Source organism: Salvelinus sp. IW2-2015, linkage group LG26, assembly GCF_002910315.2.
Source record: "Salvelinus sp. IW2-2015 linkage group LG26, ASM291031v2, whole genome shotgun sequence".
NCBI lineage: Eukaryota > Metazoa > Chordata > Actinopteri > Salmoniformes > Salmonidae > Salvelinus > Salvelinus sp. IW2-2015.
Window position 1 is genome coordinate 21638375 of NC_036866.1, and position 19303 is coordinate 21657677.

Genomic DNA, 19303 nt, shown 5'->3' on the forward strand with positions numbered 1-19303 from the left:
ACAAAAGAGAGAGATGGGCAGCTCTGTCTTCTCCTGATGGTGATGTGCGGCTGTTCTGGAACAGATCTGTACCTGTCTCTCTGAGAGGCTGAAGCCCAGGGCAGCTCTGTCTTCCTCCTGATGGTGGATGTAGCGGCTGTACTGGCACTCTTCTCTAGCTCTAGGCGCTGCTGGTATGTGTTCACCACCTGTACTTTCCTTGCTGGAAGTCCTGTATGATGAATGTACATTGTGTCTGATTCAGTCGTACGAGTTTCTTCTCTCTGAGTAGTGCCAGCAGGTGAGTTGAGTGATGGAAGAGCTCCGGCCCAGAGCAGGAATGGATGTCAGATCTGGGGAACCACACGGTGACCACTCTCCCGTGGAGATGCGAAGTAAGCGGATTTCCCACTTTCCTGTCGTCTGGGCTATGCGGGTCATTCATGCATGTGAAGTCATGATAACCACTGAATCGTTAATTGCATTAAGTTCTGACTGTTCAGCGTTTGAGTCGGGAATTTGAGTACTTTCCGTGTGGTCTTTTCCAGCAAGTACTCACGTAATCTCATGAATTACTCCTCTGCGCATGGTAATCCCAAAATTTATAACATAATTCTTTAGAAATTCCTAGATATCTATCTATGCGACTTGACTCCTGTAACTACGACGCACCTGTTGACGCACCTTACCCCACTTTTTTTTTTATAAAAGAAAAAAACCGAGTGGGTGGATCAGCTTTAATAATTGTAAATAGATTGTGGTTTCTATCAATGTATTGTCTGCATAATTTCCAATCCTGCATGTATATATTTAATATGAGTACCAGTCAAAGGTTCTTTATTTGTATATTTTCTACATTGTAGAATAATAGTGAACACATCAAAACTATGAAATAACACATAGGGAATTATGTGTAACCAAAAAGGTGTTAACACAAATCAACATCTATTTTAGATTCTTCAAAGTAGCCACCCTTTGCATTGATGACAGCTTTGCACATCTTGGGCATTCTCTCAACCAGCTTCATGAGGTAGTCACCTAGAATGCATTTCAATTAACAGGTGTGCCTTGTTAAAAGTTAATTTGAGGAAATTCTTTCCTTTTTAATGCGTTTGAGCCAATCAGTTGTGTTTGTGACAAGGATGGGGTGGTATAAGCGAAGATAGCCCTATTTGGTAAAAGACCCAGTCCATATTTTGTCATGAACAGATCAAGAAGCAAAGAGAACGACAGTCCATATCATTAATTTAAGTATGAAGGTCAGTCAATACGGAAAACTTTGAAAGTTTCTTCAAGTCCAGTCGCAAAAAACATCAAGCGCTATGATGATTTGGCTCTCATGAGGTTCACACAGGAAGGAAAGACCAGAGTCACCTCTGCTGGCAGAAGATAAGTTCATTAGAGTTACAGCCTCAGAAAATGCAGCCAAATAAATGCTTCAAGAGTTCAGTAACAGAACATCTTCAACATCAACTGTTCAGATGAAACTGCGTGAATCAGGCCTTCATGGTCGAATTGCTGCAAAGAAACCACTACTTAATGAAAAGCGCGCAGAGAGGGTGCCTCGCTTCTAGTCCTTAGGAAACTTTGCAGTAATTTTGTTTTTTTACATTGTTCGCCAGAAAATATTTGTGTTATTACATACAACGGGAAGAACTATTGGATATCAGAGTGGCGTCAACTTACCAGCACTACGACCAGGAATACGACTTTCCCAAAGCGGGTAACCCAGGGCATTTGAACTGATTCCAGAGGCCACCTAAACACGCCGCTGGAGGAGAGGGAGTCGGTTTCGGTCTTCTAGTCAGACGTCGGACGGCAGCACCCACCCACCGCTTCCGAGTATATTACTCGCTAATGTCCAGTCCTTAGATAACAAAGTTGAAAATCAAGGCCGGGTTGCTTCCAGAGAGACATCAGGGATTGTAACATACTCTGTTTCACGGAAACATGGCTCTCTCAGGATATGCTGTCGGAGTCGGTACAGCCACCGAGATTCTCAGTACATCACACTGACAGGAATAAAATCTTCCTGGGAAGAAGAAGGGCAGGGGTGTATGTTTCATGATTAACGATTCATGGTGTAATTGTAACAACACCTGACCTACAATTCTCACAATCAATGCCGACTGTATTATCTCCAAGAGAATTCTATTCGTTTATTGCCACAGCCGTGTATATCCCCCTCAGCAATACCAAGACAGCCCCAAGGAACTTCACTGGACTTTATGCAAACTGGAAACCATAAACAGTTGAAGTCAGAACTTTTTTTTATTTTATTTGACCTTTATTTAACTAGGCAAGTCAGTTAAGAACAAATTCTTATTTAAATAAGGGCTAGGAACAGTGGGTTAACTGCCTTGTTCAGGGGCAGAAGGACAGAGCTTGACCTTGTCAGCTAAGGATTCGATCTAGCAACCTTTGTACTGGCCCAACACTCTAACAACTAGGCTACCTGCCAAGTGGAAGTTTACATACACTTAGGTTGGAGTCATTAAACTTGTTTTTCAACCATCCACAAATTTCTTGTTAACAAACTATAGTTTGGCAAGTCGGTTAGGACATCTACTTTGTGCATGACAACAGTCATTTTCCAACAATTGTTTACAGGCAGATTATTTAACTTATAATACACTGTATCACAATTCCTGTGGGTCAGAAGTTTACATACACTAAGATGACTGTGCCTTTAAACAGCTTGGAAAATTCCAGAAATGATGTCACGGCTTTAGAAGCTTCTGATAGGCTAATTGACATAATTTGAGTCAGTTGGAGGTGTATCTATGGATGTATTTCAAGGCTACCTTCAAATCAGTGCCTCTTTGCTTGACATCATGGGAAAATCAAAGAAATCATCCAAGACCTCAGGAAAAAAATTGTAGACCTTCACAAGTCTGGTTCATCCTTGGGAGCAATTTCCAATGCCTGAAGGTACCCCATTCATCTGTACAACAATAGTACGCAAGTATACAACACATGGGATCACGCAGCCGTCATACCGCTCAGGAAGGAGACGCGTTCTGTCTCCTAGAGATGAACGTACTTTGGTGCGAAAGTGCAAATCAATCCCAGAAAAGCAGAGGACCTTGTGAAGACACTGGAGGAAACAGGTACAAAATTATCTATATCCAAAGTAAAACGAGTCCTATATCGACATAACCTGAAAGGCCGCTCAGCAAGGAAGAAGCCACTGCTACAAAACCGCCATAAAAAGCCAGACTACGGTTTGCAACTGCACAAATATCATACTTTTTGGAGAAAAGTCCTGTGGTCTGATGAAACAAAAATAGAACTGTTTGGCCATAATGACCTCGTTATGTTTGGAGGAAAAAGGAGGAGGCTTGCAAGCCGAAGAACACCATCAACCGTGAAACGGGTTGGCTGCATCATGCTGTGGGGGTGCTTTGCTGCAGGAGGGACTGGTGCACTTAACAATAGATGGCATTATGAGGATGGAAAATTAAGTGGATATATTGAAGCAACATCTCAAACTCAATCAGGAACTTAAGCTTGGTCGAAAATGGAACTTACGAATGGACAATGACCCAAGCATACTTCCAAAGTGTCACGTCTGCTCCCGCTCTTCCCTCCCCCTGGCGCTTGAGGGCGCCAGAATGCCTTGCATACTCACTCCTGCCATCCATCACGTACACCTGCCTTTCCTCGTCACGCGCATCAGCGTTATTGGACTCACCTGGACTCTCTTATCACCTGTTATTTCTCCCTATATGTGTCAGTTCCCCAGCTCTGTTCCCGCTTCTGCATTGATTGTTTTCTGTTTGCTAACGCTGTTTATGTCTCGTTCCATGTCCGTTATTTATTAAATGTTACTCCCCGTACCTGCTTCGTCTCTCCAGCGTCATCCTTGTGACAGAATGCAGAAGCCATCACACGAAGCATCGGGGAGTACTGGGTTCTGGTTGGTATAGTGGCATCGGCTCTGGTCACCACCGATGGAACCGGGGGTGCCTAGCCTGCTCGTCGGCTTCCACGCCTAGCAGGCTCGAGAGGTTTCTTGCCCGATTGCTGGATGGCGCCCATCCACGTCGGGCTCAGCTGGATCGTCAGTTCTTGTCTGCCCAGCCGGTCCGGAGTTTTTTGTTTGTTTGTTTTTTTGTTTGTGGTGACGTCGGGGGTGGATTCTGCCGCCGATGGAACGGGGTGCCTAAGCCAGCCCGTCGAGCTTTCATGCCTGGCTGGCTCGAGAGGTTTCATTGCCTCGGTTGCTCGGTGGCTTCCCATCCCACGTCACACTCCACCGGATCATCGGGTTTCCTCAGCGGGATCGACAGGCGTCTTGACTCAGCCGGATCGTCAGGCTCCCATGCCTCAGCCGGCTCGCAGGCTCTCACGCTCCTGCCGGTTCGTCGGGCTTCACGCCTCAACCGGCTTGCCCAGGCCCATGTCTCGGCCGGTTCGCCAGGTGGGACGCCGGGTGGCGCCCTAGGGGGGGGTACTGTCACGTCTGCTCCCGCTCTTCCTCCCCCTGGCGCTTGAGGGCGCCAGAATGCTTGCATCACTCACTCCTGCCATCCATCCGTACACCTGCCTTTCTCGTCACGCGCATCAGCGTTATTGGACTCACCTGGACTCTCTTATCACCTGTTCATTTCCTCCTATATGTGTCAGTTCCCCAGCTTTGTTCCCGTTTCTGCATTGATTGTTTTCTGTTTGCTAACGCTGTTTATGTCTCGTTCCATGTCCGTTATTTATTAAATGTTACTCCCCGTACCTGCTTCGTCTCTCCAGCGTCATCCTTGTGACACAAAGTTGTGTCAAAATGGCTTAAGGACAACAAAGTCAAGGTATTGGAGTGGCCATCACAAAGTCCTGACCTCAATCCTATAGAAAATGTGTGGGCAGAACTGAAAAAGCGTGTGCGAGCAAGGAGGCCTAAAACTGATTCAGTTACACAGCTCTGTCAAGAGGAATGGGCCAAAACCCAACTTATTGTGGGAAGCTTTGTGGAAGGCTACCCGAAACGTTTGACCCAAGTTAAACAATTTAAAGGCAATGCTACCAAATACTAATTGAGTATATGTAAACTTTTGACCCACTCGGAATGTGATGAAAAAAATTAAAGCTGAAATAAATCACTCTTCTATTATTCTGACATTTCACATTCTTAAAATAAAGTGGTGATCCTAACTGACCTAAGACAGGGGATTTTTACTAGGATTAAATGTCAGGAATTGTGAAAAACTGAGTTTAAATGTATTTGGCTAAGGTGCATGTAAACTTCCGAATTCAACTGTATCCCGAGGCTGCAATTATTGTAGCTGGGGTTTTTAACAAAGCAAATTTAAGGAAAAGGCTACTTAAATTCTATCAGCATATCGACTGTAGCGCTGGAGAAACACTGGACCATTGTTACTCTAACTTTCGCAATGTATACAAGGCCCTCCCCACCCTCCTTTTGGCAAATCTAACCACAACTCCATTTTACTCCTCCCTTCCTATAGGCAGAAACTCAAACAGGAAGTACCCGTGCTAAGGACTATTCAACACAGTTCTGACCAATCGGAATCCACTGATTCAGGTAAGTGAGTTTATAAGGAAGTGTATAGCAGATGTTGTACCCACTGACTTAAAACCTACACTAACCAGAAACCGTGAATAGATGGCAGCATTCGCCAAAACTGAAAGCGCTTACCACCGCATTCAACCATGGCAAAGCGACTTGGAATACGGCAGAATACAAACAGAGTAGTCATTCCATTCCGCAAGGCAATCAAAAAAGCAAAATGCCCGCTTTGAGGATAATACAGTGTCACCGATGCGGCCTGCTACCAAGGTCTGAGGGCTCTCCTTCTCCGTGGCCGACGCGAGTAAGACATTTAAACGTGTTAATCCTCGCAAGGCTGCCAGCCCAAACGGCATTCCTAGTCGTGTCCTCAGAGCACGCGCAGGCCAGCTGGCTGGTGTGTTTACGGACATATTCAATCTCTCCCTATACCCGTCTGCTGTCCCCAAATGCTTCAAGATGGCCACCATTGTTCCTGTACCCAAGAATGCAAACTGAACTAAATGACTATCGCCCCATAGCACTCACTTCTCTCATCATGAAGTGCTTTGAGAGACTAGTCAAGGATCATATCACCTCCACCTTACCTGTCACCCTAGACCCACTTCAATTTGCGTACGGCCCCAACAGGTCCACAGACGATACAATCACCATGACACTGCACACTGCCCTATCCCATCTGGACAAGAGGAATACCTATGTTAGAATGCTGTTCATTGACTATAGCTCAGCATTCAACACCATAGTACCCTCCAAGCTCATCATTAAGCTTGAGACTCTGGGTCTGAACCCCGCCCTGTACAACTGGGTCCTGGACTTCCTGACTGGCTGCCCCCAGGTGGTGAATGTAGGAAACAACACTGGGGCCACAAGGGTGTGTACTCAGCCCCTTCCTGTACTCCCTGTTCACCAATGACTGCATGGCCATGCACGCCTCCAACTCAATCATCAAGTTTGCGGACAACACAACGGTAGTAGGCTTGATTACCAACAACGATGAGACAGCCTATAGGGAGGAGGTGAGGGCTCTCGGAGTGTGGTGTCAGGAAAATAACCTCTCACTCAACAAAACAAAGGAGATGATCGTGGACTTCAGGAAACAGCAGAGGGAGCAGCCCCTTGTCCACAGACAGGTCAGCAGTGGAGAAGGTGGAAAGTTTTATGTTCCTCGGTGTGCATATCACTGACAAACTGAAATGGTGCACCCACACAGACAGTGTGGTGAAGAAGGCGCAACAGCGCCTCTTCAACCTCAGGAGGCTGAAGAAATTTGGCTTGTCACCTAAAACTCTCAAACTTTTACAGATGCACAATTGAGAGCATCCGGTTGGGCTGCATCACCCCCTGGTACGGCAACTGCACCGCCCACAACCTCAAGGCTCTCCAGAGGGTGGTGCGGTCTGCACAACGCATCACCGAGGGCAAACTACCAGCCCTACAAGACACCTACATCACCCGATGTCACAGGAAGGCCAAAAGTATCATCAAGGACAACAACCACCCGAGCCACTGCAGGTTCACCCCGCTACCATTCAGAAGGCGAGGTCAGTACAGGTGCATCAAAGCTGGGACTGAGAGACTGAAAAACAGCTTCTATCTCAAGGCCATCAGACTGTTAAAAAGCCATCACTAGCACAGAGAGGCTGCTGGCTACATACAGACTTGTAACCATTGGCCACTTTAATAAATGGAACACTCGTCACTTTAGTAATGTTTACATATCTTGCATTACTCATCTCATATGTATATACTGTATTCTATACTATCTATTGCATCTTAGCCTATGTCGCACTGACATTGCTCATCAATATATTTATATATTCTTATTCCAGTCTTACTTAGATGTGTGTATTAGGTATTTATTGTGGAATTGTTAGATATTGCTGCACTGTTTGAACTAGAAGCACAAGCATTTCGCTACACTCGCAATAAGATCTGCTAACCATGTGTATGTGACCAATAACAATTGATTTGATTTACTAAAGGACACCAATAAGAAGAAGATACTTGCTTGGGCCACGAAACACGAACAATGGACATTAGAGCGGTGGAAATCTGTCCTTTGGTCTGATGAACCAAATTTGAGATTTTAGGTTCCAACCGCCGTGTCTTTGTGAGACGCAGGTGAACGGATGAACTCTGCATGTGTGGTTCCCACCGTGAAGCATGGAGGAGGAGGTATGATGGGTGGGGGTGCTTTGCTGGTGACACTGTCTGTGATTTATTTAGAATTCAAGGCACACTTAACCAGCATGGCTACCACAGCATTCTGCAGCGATACACCATCCCATCTGTTTTGCGCTTAGTGGGACTACCATTTGTTTTTCAGCAGTACAATGACTCAAAATACACCTCCAGGCTGTGCAAATGCTATTTGACAAAGGAGAGCGATGGAGTGGTGCATTAGATGACCTGGCTTCCACAATCTCCCAATCCAATTGAGATGGTTTGGGATGATTGGACCGCAGAGTGAAGGAAAAGCAGCCAACAAGTGTTCAGCATACGTGGGAACTCCTTCAAGACTGTTGAAAAATCATTCCTCATGAAGTTGGTTGGGAGAACGCCAAGAGTGTGCAAAGCTGTCATCAAGGCAAAGGGTGGCTACTTTGAAGAATCTAAAATATAGTTTGATTGTTTAAAACTTTTTAGTTACTACATGATTCCATATGTGTTATTTCATGGTTCTGATGTCTTCACTATTATTTTACAATGTAGAAAATAGAAAAAATAAAGAAAAACCCTGGAATGAGTAGGTGTGTTCAAACTTTTGACTGGTACTGTATATGCAAAGGTATATGGACACCCCTTCAAATTAGTGGATTCGGCTATTTCAGACACACCCGTTGCTGACAAGTGTATAAATCGAGCACACAGCCGTACAATCCCCAAAGACAAACTTCGGCAGTAGAATGGCCTTGCTGAAGAGCTCAGTGACTTTAAACATGGCACCGTCATAGGACCTTTCCAACAAGTCAGTTAGTCAAATTTCTGCCCTGCTAGAGCTGCTCCGGTCAACTGTAAGTGCTGTTATTGAGAAGTGGAAACGTCTAGGAGCAACAACGGCTCAGCTGCAAAGTGGTAGGCCACACAAGCACACAGAACGGGACCGTTGTTCTTGGTTGCAACACTCATTACCGAGTTACAAACTGCCTCTGGAATTAATGTCAGCACAAGAACTGTTCGTCGGGAGCTTCATGAAATGGGTTTCCATGGCCGAGCAGCCGCACACAAGCCTAAGATCACCATGCGCAATGCCATCACGCTACACCATTTGGCAGTCTGATGGACAAATCTGGGTTTGGTGGATGCCAGGAGAATGCTACCTGCCCCAATGCATAGTGCCAACTGTAAAGTTAGGTGGAGGAGGAATAATGGTCTGGGGCTGTTTTTCATGGTTCGGGCTAGGCCCCTTTGTTCCAGTGAAGGAACATCTTAACGCTACAGCATACAATTACATTCTAGATGATTCTGTGCTGATAACTTTGTGGCAACAGTTTGGAGAATTCCCTTTCTTGTTTCAACATGACAATGCACCCCGTATACAAAGCGAGGTCCATACAGAAATGGCTTGTCGAGATCAGTGTGGAAGAACTTGTGTGGCCTGCACAGAGTTCTGACTTCAACCCAAATTCGAACACCTTTGGGATAAATTGGAACGCCGACTGCGAGCCAGGCCTAATCGCCCAACATCAGTGCCCGACCTCACTAATGTTCTTGTGGCTGAAATGAAGCAAGTCCCCGCAGCAATGTTCCAACATCTAGTGGAAAGCCTTCCCAGAAGAGTGTTATAGCAAAGGGGGACCAACTCCATATTAATGCCCATGATTTTGGAATGAGATGTTCGACTAGCAGATGTCCACATACTTTTGGTCATGTATGTTATTAACACTAGAAAAGCAGGGCATCTAACAATCCTGTTCTGAGCCAATGCATTCTAATGGTCTAATAAATACATTTAATATAAAGTGCCTTAAGACAGTATTCACACCTCTTTGTTATGGCAAGCCTAAAATGTGCTTAACAAATCACATAATAAGTTGCACGAACTGCAATAATCGTGTTTAACAGGATTTGTTAATGACTAACTAATCTCTGTACGCCACACATAATTATCTGTAAGGTCCCTCAGTCGAGCAGTGAATTTCAAACACAGATTCAACTCCAAAGACCAGGAAGGTTTTCCAATGCCTTGCAAAGAAGGGCACCTATTGGTAGATGGGTAAAAATGTAAAAAGCAGACACTTAATATCCGTTTGAGCATGGTGATGTTATTATTGACACTTTGGATGGTGTATCAATACACCCAGTCACTACAAAGATACCGGCGTCCTTCCTAATTCAGTTGCTGGAGAGGAAGGAAACCGCTCAGGGATTTCACCATGAGGCCAATGGTGACTTTGAAACAGTTACAGAGTTTAATGGCTGTGATAGGAGAAAACTGAGTTTGGATCAACAACGTTGTAGTTACCGCACAATACTAACCTAAATGACAGAGTGAAAAGAAGGAAGCCTGTACAGAATAAAACAAATATTCCTAAACATGAATCCTGTTTGAAGGCCAGCATCCCGGAGTCGCCTCTTCACTGTTGATGTTGAGACTGGTGTTTTGCGGGTACTATTTAATGAAGCTGCCAGTTGAGGACTTGTGAAGCGTCTGTTTCTCAAACTAGACCCTRTAATGTACTTGTCCTCTTGCTCAGTTGTGCACCAGGGCCTCCCACTCCTCTTTCTATTCTGCTTAGAGCCAGTTTGCGCTGTTCTGTGAAGGGAGTAGTACACAGCGTTGTACGAGAGCTTCAGTTTCTTGGGAATTTCTTGCATGGAATAGCTTTCATTTCTCAGAACAAGAATAGACTGACGATTTTCAGAAGAAAGTTATTTCTTTCTGGCCATTTTGAGCCTGTAATCGAACCCACAAATGCTGATGCTCCAGATACTCAACTAGTCTAAAGAAGGCCAGTTTTATTGCTTCTTTAATCAGGACAACAGTTTTCAGCTGTGCTAACATAATTGCAAAAGGGTTTTCTAATGACCAATTAGCCTTTTAAAATGATAAACTTGGATTAGCTAACACAACATGCCATTGGAACACAGGAGTGATGGTTGCTGATAATTGGCCTCTGTACGCCTATGTAGATATTCCATTAAAAAAACAGCCGTTTCCAGCTACAATAGTCATTTACAACATTAACAATGTCTACACTGTATTTCTGATCAATATGATATTTTAATGGACACATTTTTTTATTTATTTTCTTTCAAAAACAAGGACATTTCTAAGTGACCACAAACTTTTGAACAGTAGTGTATGTATTGGAATGTGTCATCCATAGGGTATGTGTGACGTAGAAGTCCGTCACTGGCCGCGGGCAGCATTTGGTACTTTAACGCACGCACACATTCATCACTCCTCCCTGCTCCGTTATCAGATAAGTTAATGTGGGTCGACACAAGTTAACTTCTCTGTCTTACTACATACATTTCACACTTATGTCAGTGTTCATATTTAATATATGCAATATTTATTATACTTATCGATGTTGTGGATGAGCGCGTTTTGTTTGTTCTGTTCCTCTCTCTCTCCATCTCTGTAGCTCGGGTCCTTATCCAGCATACCCGGAAGCTAAGGGATTGGGCTGACTTTGTAGTGCCTGTCCCGAATGGCTCATTAATGTAAATGGGCTTATTGAAAGACACTGTCAGTAGTGATGTCCTTTTGTAAATGTTATGTTGTGATATTGTTTCAAAACCCTGTTCCAATGTATATACTTTAGTATGTTTAGTTAAAGGGAAAATGTAGGTTTGTATAGGTAATTGCTTAATTAATTATTGTTAATTGTTCTGAGGGGAGGGGCTAGCCCTACAAAAGGAGCCTCTCTTTCAGTTTATGGGAATGCAATTTGGATTGAGCTGTGGATGGGGTAGCATTGTTTTTAGCTGGCCCATAAGGTATATGTTTGATGGCAGTACTGTTGTTTTTGTTCCGGAATCACTTTGTAAATAAACACCCTTGCACAGAAGAACTTTTGCGGCTCCGCCATCTTTTTATTTTGACAGAGGTTAGGTTTTCCAGTTTAGCCTTCTGGCCTACTCTACGTGACAGTATGGAAGAAGATGGGGGAGGGGGAGAACTCAGACAGAAATTACAAAATTACACCGTTACCATGGGGAATACCCCCCCACCCCTTTTCAGGCCTCCATCTCCCCTTCCTCAGTTAGCCCGCACTGTATTCCAGCTCAGTAAATCATTCCTTAATTTATTCACACACATTTGCAAGTATTTATATATTCAGCTTTACTTAAAACCAGATTAAAGGGCTCTGTCTTGGAGTGTTGATAAAGGAATCATACAGTGCCTAGAGGGATGATTCTCTTCCTGCAGTGGTACATCCCTTCCCACCATACTACGCTCCAAATGAGCAAGGAGAGCTTTCTCCAAGGACTCTCTCTCTCTCTCTCTCTATCCCTCATGGCACAGTGGTTATATCGACAAGGGCCATGATTTATATTCAGGTCTGCCAATCTGAAATAACGTTGTGTAGTCTAGGAGACTAACAACTGTGAAACAGCATTCTAAACACTTAAACTTCTGACACAATACGCGAGAGCAACGAAGCATTCATTCTGACTCTCTCCAGATGGAGATAGTGTATGAGCACTGGTCACTCCCACAGTGAGCAATATCTACAGCTCACTCCCTCCAATGCTCTGATCCCTCACCACATTGCTGTTGAGTTTCACATTCTTGACCAAACAACTGGAGAGTGGATGAAAAGGTTTACCCTGCTGCACTCAGGATTAAATAGGTCTGTCAGAAGTAACAGTGGTGCTACACACAATGTCCATTGTGCTGGCTAAAGTCAGGTCAGATAACTCTGGTCTGCAGCACTGGTCTGTCCCAGGTACATTATATCACTGAACTGGGTAATGGAAGGAAAAAATAAGTGTGCTCTGTTCTGTCAGGTTAGGCTATAGACTGGCCTTGGTTTTCCTCTCTGTYAAATCAGATAAACCAGTAAGTAATGAGGTTGCTGTATGTGTTACCAAGGGCTACTTGAGGGCATGCACCCCCCCCATTTTATGTCAATCAATATTTTACCACATTGCCACCCACTCTAGGATAACATGTATAATACCTAGCAATTTCTCAAGCAGGCAATCCATTTGTAAAATGGGAATGTTTGTCTCATTCAGAAAACAGCAAAAAAACAAAGCCAGAGCATCATTAGCTGTAGCACAGCAAGTTCGAAGCTAGCATTTTATTAAATAGGGACTAAGGCATATCAAAGAGCCAATAATCAGACCCCAGTCTCATATATGTGTGACCTGGGTGCTGGAGAGGAGGGGGAAATTACTTAAATGATTCCGTTTTTGAGGGGGATGGATTTGCATTAAGAAACATTGCATAATACACATACAGTAATGGTACCATATCAGTATCAAAATGCCATATAAAAAGGAATTTCAAATGTGGATGGCGAACTCCAGCACCTCCGCTGTACATGCTTTTGTAAAAAACATTATTCTCAACACTATCTTTCTATTCTTGATCGTATGCTGAGCTGATGGCTCACTTTCAGTAATGTTCACAGCACTAAGAGAAACCCTGCTGAGAGTACGGTGGGTCAAAAGGTTCAGTCTTCTCTCCCACTTTAAGAATACACATCGGGCTACCAATGTGCCCCTATTGAGCTTTGGGCGCACGAGCGCAGATGCAGCCCCACGCCAATCAGACCGCCCAGCTGACAGGTGAAGCCTGCTCTAATCCTGTTTGTCAGTGCAAATGATAGCTCTAGACGCTAACAAGATTAATGGGTGAAAAGGAATAATTAAATTTGCTCTGATTCCTCAAGCATCAATAAGGCAGAAGACATTCGGAGGTAGGTTACAGGTTTCTTGGTTCAGATTCAGAGCAGGAGCTGCCAGTGCACTGCTGCAGTAGGACCCTAGGAGCGAGCAGAGGCAGGGGAGCTGCACTGATGCTCAGTTAGACACACCAGCCCATGTATTTTTCATCAGAGCCATCAGACCTCTGATTGTTCCTGTGTGAACTGCCATCTCTCCATCTTGCTCATACTGTCAGCTCTACAGGCCACTGCCTCCACATCTCATACAGTCATGCTGCTGAGGGAGAGATTTATAAATATATATATTAAGAGAATCTATTTCAAGAACCAGATGGAGAAACTTTGGCCTCTAATCAAAGAAAAATTATGAAAGGGTCATAAGAGCATAATACCATTTGGCATTTGGAGAGAATGCTTGTCGCAGACTACACAAACTGTAAATAAACATTTGAGTCTTTTTGATTTTGGTGAAGTATTTGATTTGATTTAAAGAAGTTAGCTATACTGCAGTAAACAGTCCAGATTGTTTAGCAATTGTTTATATGGAAGCATAAGGCCATGCCAACAATATGAACAGACTGTGTGCTTGCCCTAAGGTTGCAGTGTAAAAGAACCCCCCCATGGGAGACACTTAAAATACATATTTTGAACTGAAGCACTGAATCTGACTACGGTACATTGATAGCAAAAAATAAATGARATGCACTCATGCTCTTCATGCATGGAGACGAAAAGCAACTTTTAGACATGATTGAAATGGGAAATAAATTTGAGGTAACCTTGTTGGCTGCTTTCTGCTGGAGAGGAGTTGGATATGAGATGCCAATGATTCCCTGTGCATGCTGGGAAATTCAGAATGGAGATGTGTCTATGGGGGGTTTTGAGGAGTAGAGAGGGGTGGAGCAGCGAGTCCTCCACAGTGTCACTGCCGTACAGTGCCCCCCTACTAGGCTCTCAGGCATAAAGATGCTACTTACTGCGCTGGCTGTGCCATCAGTGTCTGTTAGCCTCTGATGCAGGTCAAACCAAACTGTCTGCAATAAGAACCAAAACACAAGAACCACAATTGCATTAGCGTTAACCCTAAGCAGCACTGGAACAGGGGAACAGAGGAACCCTACTACTCTGCACTGCATAAACCCAGTTGGGCAGGTTTTTTCACCTCACATTTCTTATTTGCAACTGTACAGAATAAAAAAAAWATATATATTTTTATTCTAATAATTTTCAGTGATTTCCTCTCTAGATTGTCACAGCAGACTCAAGACTTGTTTTCATACTGTTCTGATGACTGACCCCGTCTCTCTCTCTCTCTCTCTCTCTCAGATTTTAGATTCTTCAAAGGAGCCACCAGTTGCATTGATGACCGCTTGGAAACATTCTTGGAATTCTCTCAACCAGCTTCATGTATTTCTATTAGCAGGTGCCTTGTTAAAAGTCCATATTATGGCAAGAACTGGTCAGAAGAGAGACTGCGTGAATCAGGCCTTCTTGGTCGAATTACTGCAAAGAAACCACCACTAAAGGACACCAATAAGAAGAATAGACTTCCTTGGGCTAAGAAACACGAGCAATGGACATTAGAGCGGTGGAAATCTGTCCTTTGGTCTGATGAGTCCAAATGTGAGATTTTGGGTTCCAACTGCCGTGTCTTTGTGAGACGCAGAGTAGATGAACGGATGATCTCTGCATGTGTGGTTCCCACCGTGAAGCATGGAGGAGGAGGTGTGATGATGTGGGGGTGCTTTGCTGGTGACACGGTCAGTGATTTATTTAGAATTCAAGGAATACTTAACCAGCAAGTCTACCACAGCATTCTGCAGCGATACACCATCCCATCAGGTTTGAGCTTATTGGGACTATAATTTGTTTTTCAACAGGACAATGACCCAACACACCTCCAGGCTGTGTAAGGGCTATTTGACCAAAAAGGAGAGTGATGGAGTGCTGCATCAGATGACCTAGCCTCCACAATCCCCCAACTTCAACCCATTTCAGATGGTTTGGGATGAGTTGGACTGCAAAGTGAAGGAAAAGCAGCCAACAAGTGCTTAGCATATGTGGGAACTCCTTCAAGACTGTTGGAAAATCATTCCAGATGAAGCTGGTTGAGAGAATGCCAAAAGTGTGCAAAGCTGTCATCAAGGCCAAGGGTGGCTACTTTGAAGAATCTCAAATATAAGATATATTTTGATTTGTTGAACACTTTTAATGGTTACTACATGATTCCATATGTGTTATTTCATAGTTTTGGTGTCTTCACTATTATTCTACATTGTAGAAAATAGTAAAAATAAAGAAAAATCCTTGAATAAGTAGGTGTGTCCAAACTTTTGACTGGTACTGTTATATATATATATTTTATAATATACATGTGTCAGATGACAAAATMGAGAAAAATAACAAGAAATTCAACAATACTCTCCTGGAATACATATACACATAATCACTATATTTCTCATAAACCATGAGCAATATATTCATCTGGTTAGGAAGTGAATAAAAACTGCAGTAACTAAGGTAGTCATGAATTATACTTTTATTGCTGCTTTATGACCCCTTTATTACAGTTAACAATGGAGTTCCCGTCAAACTGTCAAACTACACTCCCGCCCCTATAATGGATTGTCGCTGTAATGAGAGAAAGGCTTGCTTTCTATTTAAACAGACATCTGACTTGAATAATGTGACATGCTATATCGTTTAGCTAGCTAATATACTCACAGATCTGTAGAGGAAAATGTTACACTGCAGAGGGTAGTTATCACAAAGGATAATGTGGAAGGGCCTTTAAGATAACATTTAAAATTGCATGTGTTGACATTAGCTCAAACAAGTAATCACAGAGATCTTAATCAGAGATGTAAAGCCCAGAAAAGGCACCACTGTATTGGAGAGCTATATTTCCCGTCTCCCAGTCTTAAATCCAATCCAAAGCAGTGATAGGACAACATGGGCTGGATCAACTGAGTCAAGTAACAATGGCATGAGCAATGCAGTCACTCTGTGTCCTATTATTCTGAAGTCTACAGCAGGCCGCATATGGACCACAACTATTGAAAACTGAGAAAATGTCATATTCTGTGGTGTTTCTGAAGTTACTCTCTGCTTTCCGGTGGGAGTGGAGTGAAACACTCTATTGTATAGCAGAATCCTTCCCACAAATGTCTTACTGAGTGCATAATGGTGCATGATGACTCAACGCAGATGTGTCTCAATGTGAGTTTGAGATCCTGGAATTTTCTTTCATACAGAACCAAATACTGTAGCAATACGAGGGCTGCTTGTGGAAGAAAGCGGGCTGGGGCTCCAGTTGCCACGGTAATTGAGGCCTTTATAATGACACAACGGGAAAAGGAAATTATGCTTCTTGAAGCAGCAGGCAAGCATTCTAGAGACAACAAGAGCACATCTGGGATGGGCCTGAGGTCACCTCTGGGTAAAATCATCCTGCAGATAATATACAATGAATAGATGGACATGGCTATGAAAACCAGGGCCTTCAGTGTGTGCAAATTAGGCACATTGTTTAGAACTAGCAATTTAAAGCATATGTCTGCTTGTATGAGAAATCAAACCAAAATAAAGTTAACCATGAGTACATTCACTTGTATAAGATTGGCTTTTTCCATATGGAGATAGCACACAGAGATAGCACACAGAGATAGCTGAGGGGATTACTACTTTGATCTCGTGAGGCAGAAGACAACTCAATTTGTGCGATGCATGTTAGTCATAACTGCATCCAGTAAACAAAATTCTCGCTCCGTTCTAAACCATTTTGTAATAATTGTTTTCACACCCGGGAATTTGTACAGTCCCTCTCCTATAACATGGATAATAAGCACTTGTGGCAAACAGCCCCGCCCACTGCTAATACATCTTTCCTGAGGGAACGTTTGTCTGCTCCCACCACAGACGTACAGTACACCACAGACGTACAGTACACCACAGACGTACAGTACACCACAGACGTACAGTGCTTCAGGATCGCGCCTACCACTGTGACTCAGAGGGTCTACCTGGGAAGACTCAGAAATCCTCCCATTTAGGAATCTTTACTGGGATCTGACAGCTCCTTCCCTGTTCTCTAAGGGGTGCTTCATCGAGCGTGGAATAAACCCGTTCAGCTATTCTTAGCTGCAATAAGAACTTGCCTGCCTGCCAGAGACAACAGAATTAACTGGGGACTCCATTAGTCTACCATGCTCACTGCCTACAAGACACGGGCAATGGGGAGAGACAAAGAGCAGAGCAGAGAGAGATGGATAGATAAAGAAAGAACAGAGAATGAGAGAGAGAGAGGGAGACAGAGAGAGCATGAGGAAAAGAGTAGGGGGAGGGCATGAGGGAGAAGAGAGCTAGTGAGTGAGAGGGAGGGATAGGTGAAAGAAATAGCTAAACATATTGCAATAGTTCGTCAAGGCTCAATAATTCCTTCCTTTGTCTTTTTCTTTCACATCCCTTCCCCCCACATCCCCCACTGGGGGAGAGAGAGCAGTAATAACCAGAGGAGAGATTACTGGGTTTACACTAATGCTTTCCCCAACACAACCTGAATCTCATCTCAGGTCCCTGGGTTTCTCTCAGCATAATTGCTGGGAGGTACAGCACAGATGAGATGTGTTGTTGGAGATGTGCTAAAGAGGCATTTGACATTTTAGTAATTAAATGAGTTACAGGAACAATTTAGAGTTTAGTGCCTTGCTCAAGGGCACATCGATAGATTTGAACCAGCAACCTTTCGGTTACTGGCCCAACGCTCTTAACCCCTAGGCTACCTGCCGCCCTGAAATGTGCTAGAGATAGGCCAGCTCTGTATTCTGACCATTCTACAGCGCAAGTTGCGCCAAGTATCTTATCTGTTGTGTGGTGTTATTACTGCTAATGACCTTCGTTGGGAGACCCATATTGATAAAGCATTTTGACACGGCAGAGGTGAGTTAACTAGCTGAGGACCGAGGCTGTGTTGAAGAAGCCAGTCATGACATCAATGAAAAGTGTATTACATGTGACCACTTACCAAAGCCAGGACAGATTACCTTTGTACCTGAAGTAATGTAGAGTAGGGTGGGGGGTTCTTACCTTGTTCTCAAGGCGTCCAATCAGCTCAGCCAGTCGGTTGATCTGTGCCTCCAGAGTCTCTTTCCTAACCTCCACCACCCCTGATTAAACAGAGCACACAACACCTGACGCCAACACACTCCCAGCATTCAACACATTTTATGATAGAGATCATAATACAGATCCTTTTCTCCACAGTATATGAATATTTGACGGAAATAAAGAGTTCCAACCAGGTCTGATAAATAGGCAACTGCATTTGTTAATCAGGAAAAATCCTGTCTATTCAAGGTTTGAAGTTTAAATATATTCACAGTGCCTCAGAAGAGAAGGGTCTTTATTGCTTTTCAGCTCTGTTTAGAAAGCAATAATACATTGTATTCTAGCGCACCTGGCTCTTGTCATTCGCTTTGCCTTTTTAAGTCACCCTGGATAGTAGTGTGTGCTGTAAAGGCCAGTAGAGTCAAATACACTTAGAAGCCCTGGAATAGGAGGCTTCATTGAGGCAGAAATAAATATGAGACAACAATATTAATCATTCCATTCTTCTCCCCTCTATGTGATGCCACACAGCCAATTAGTGGTGGAAAAAGGGCTTCCTGCTTTTTTAAAATCATCACCTCTCGAGGTGCCAAGCCAATTAGAGGATGACACTTCCCCCTGTGTTGATGAGCCTACCAGATAACCACACAGCTGAGGGGGGCTGCTGTGTTTTGGAACCTACCAGCTGTAACCATAGAGACATTTGAAGCAGGCACATTGCAGGCACATTTGGTCAGTTGGGCTTGAATGGCAGTCCAAGCTATTTGAGCATGGTCTTTGTCAAATGCAGGAGAGCAGTCATTAGTCCTGACTAGCCATGCTAACGACAGACAGCCGTCTCCATGTG

At 43.8% G+C, this 19303-nt stretch overlaps 1 protein-coding gene across 2 annotated transcripts in view; it reads right to left on the reverse strand.

The window, feature by feature from the left end:
• necab2 (N-terminal EF-hand calcium binding protein 2) overlaps nt 1–19303 on the reverse strand; it is a 129911-nt gene that overhangs the window by 19324 nt on the left and 91284 nt on the right. The window contains exons 8-9 of one of the 2 annotated variants that reach the window (XM_023972008.2): nt 18436–18515; nt 14328–14384 (exon numbers count right to left, since the gene is read on the reverse strand). In XM_023972008.2, the coding sequence (XP_023827776.1) occupies nt 14328–14384; nt 18436–18515 (137 nt within the window). The remainder of the gene's footprint in view (nt 1–14327; nt 14385–18435; nt 18516–19303) is intronic. The other variant, XM_023972009.2, reaches the window with a different exon arrangement.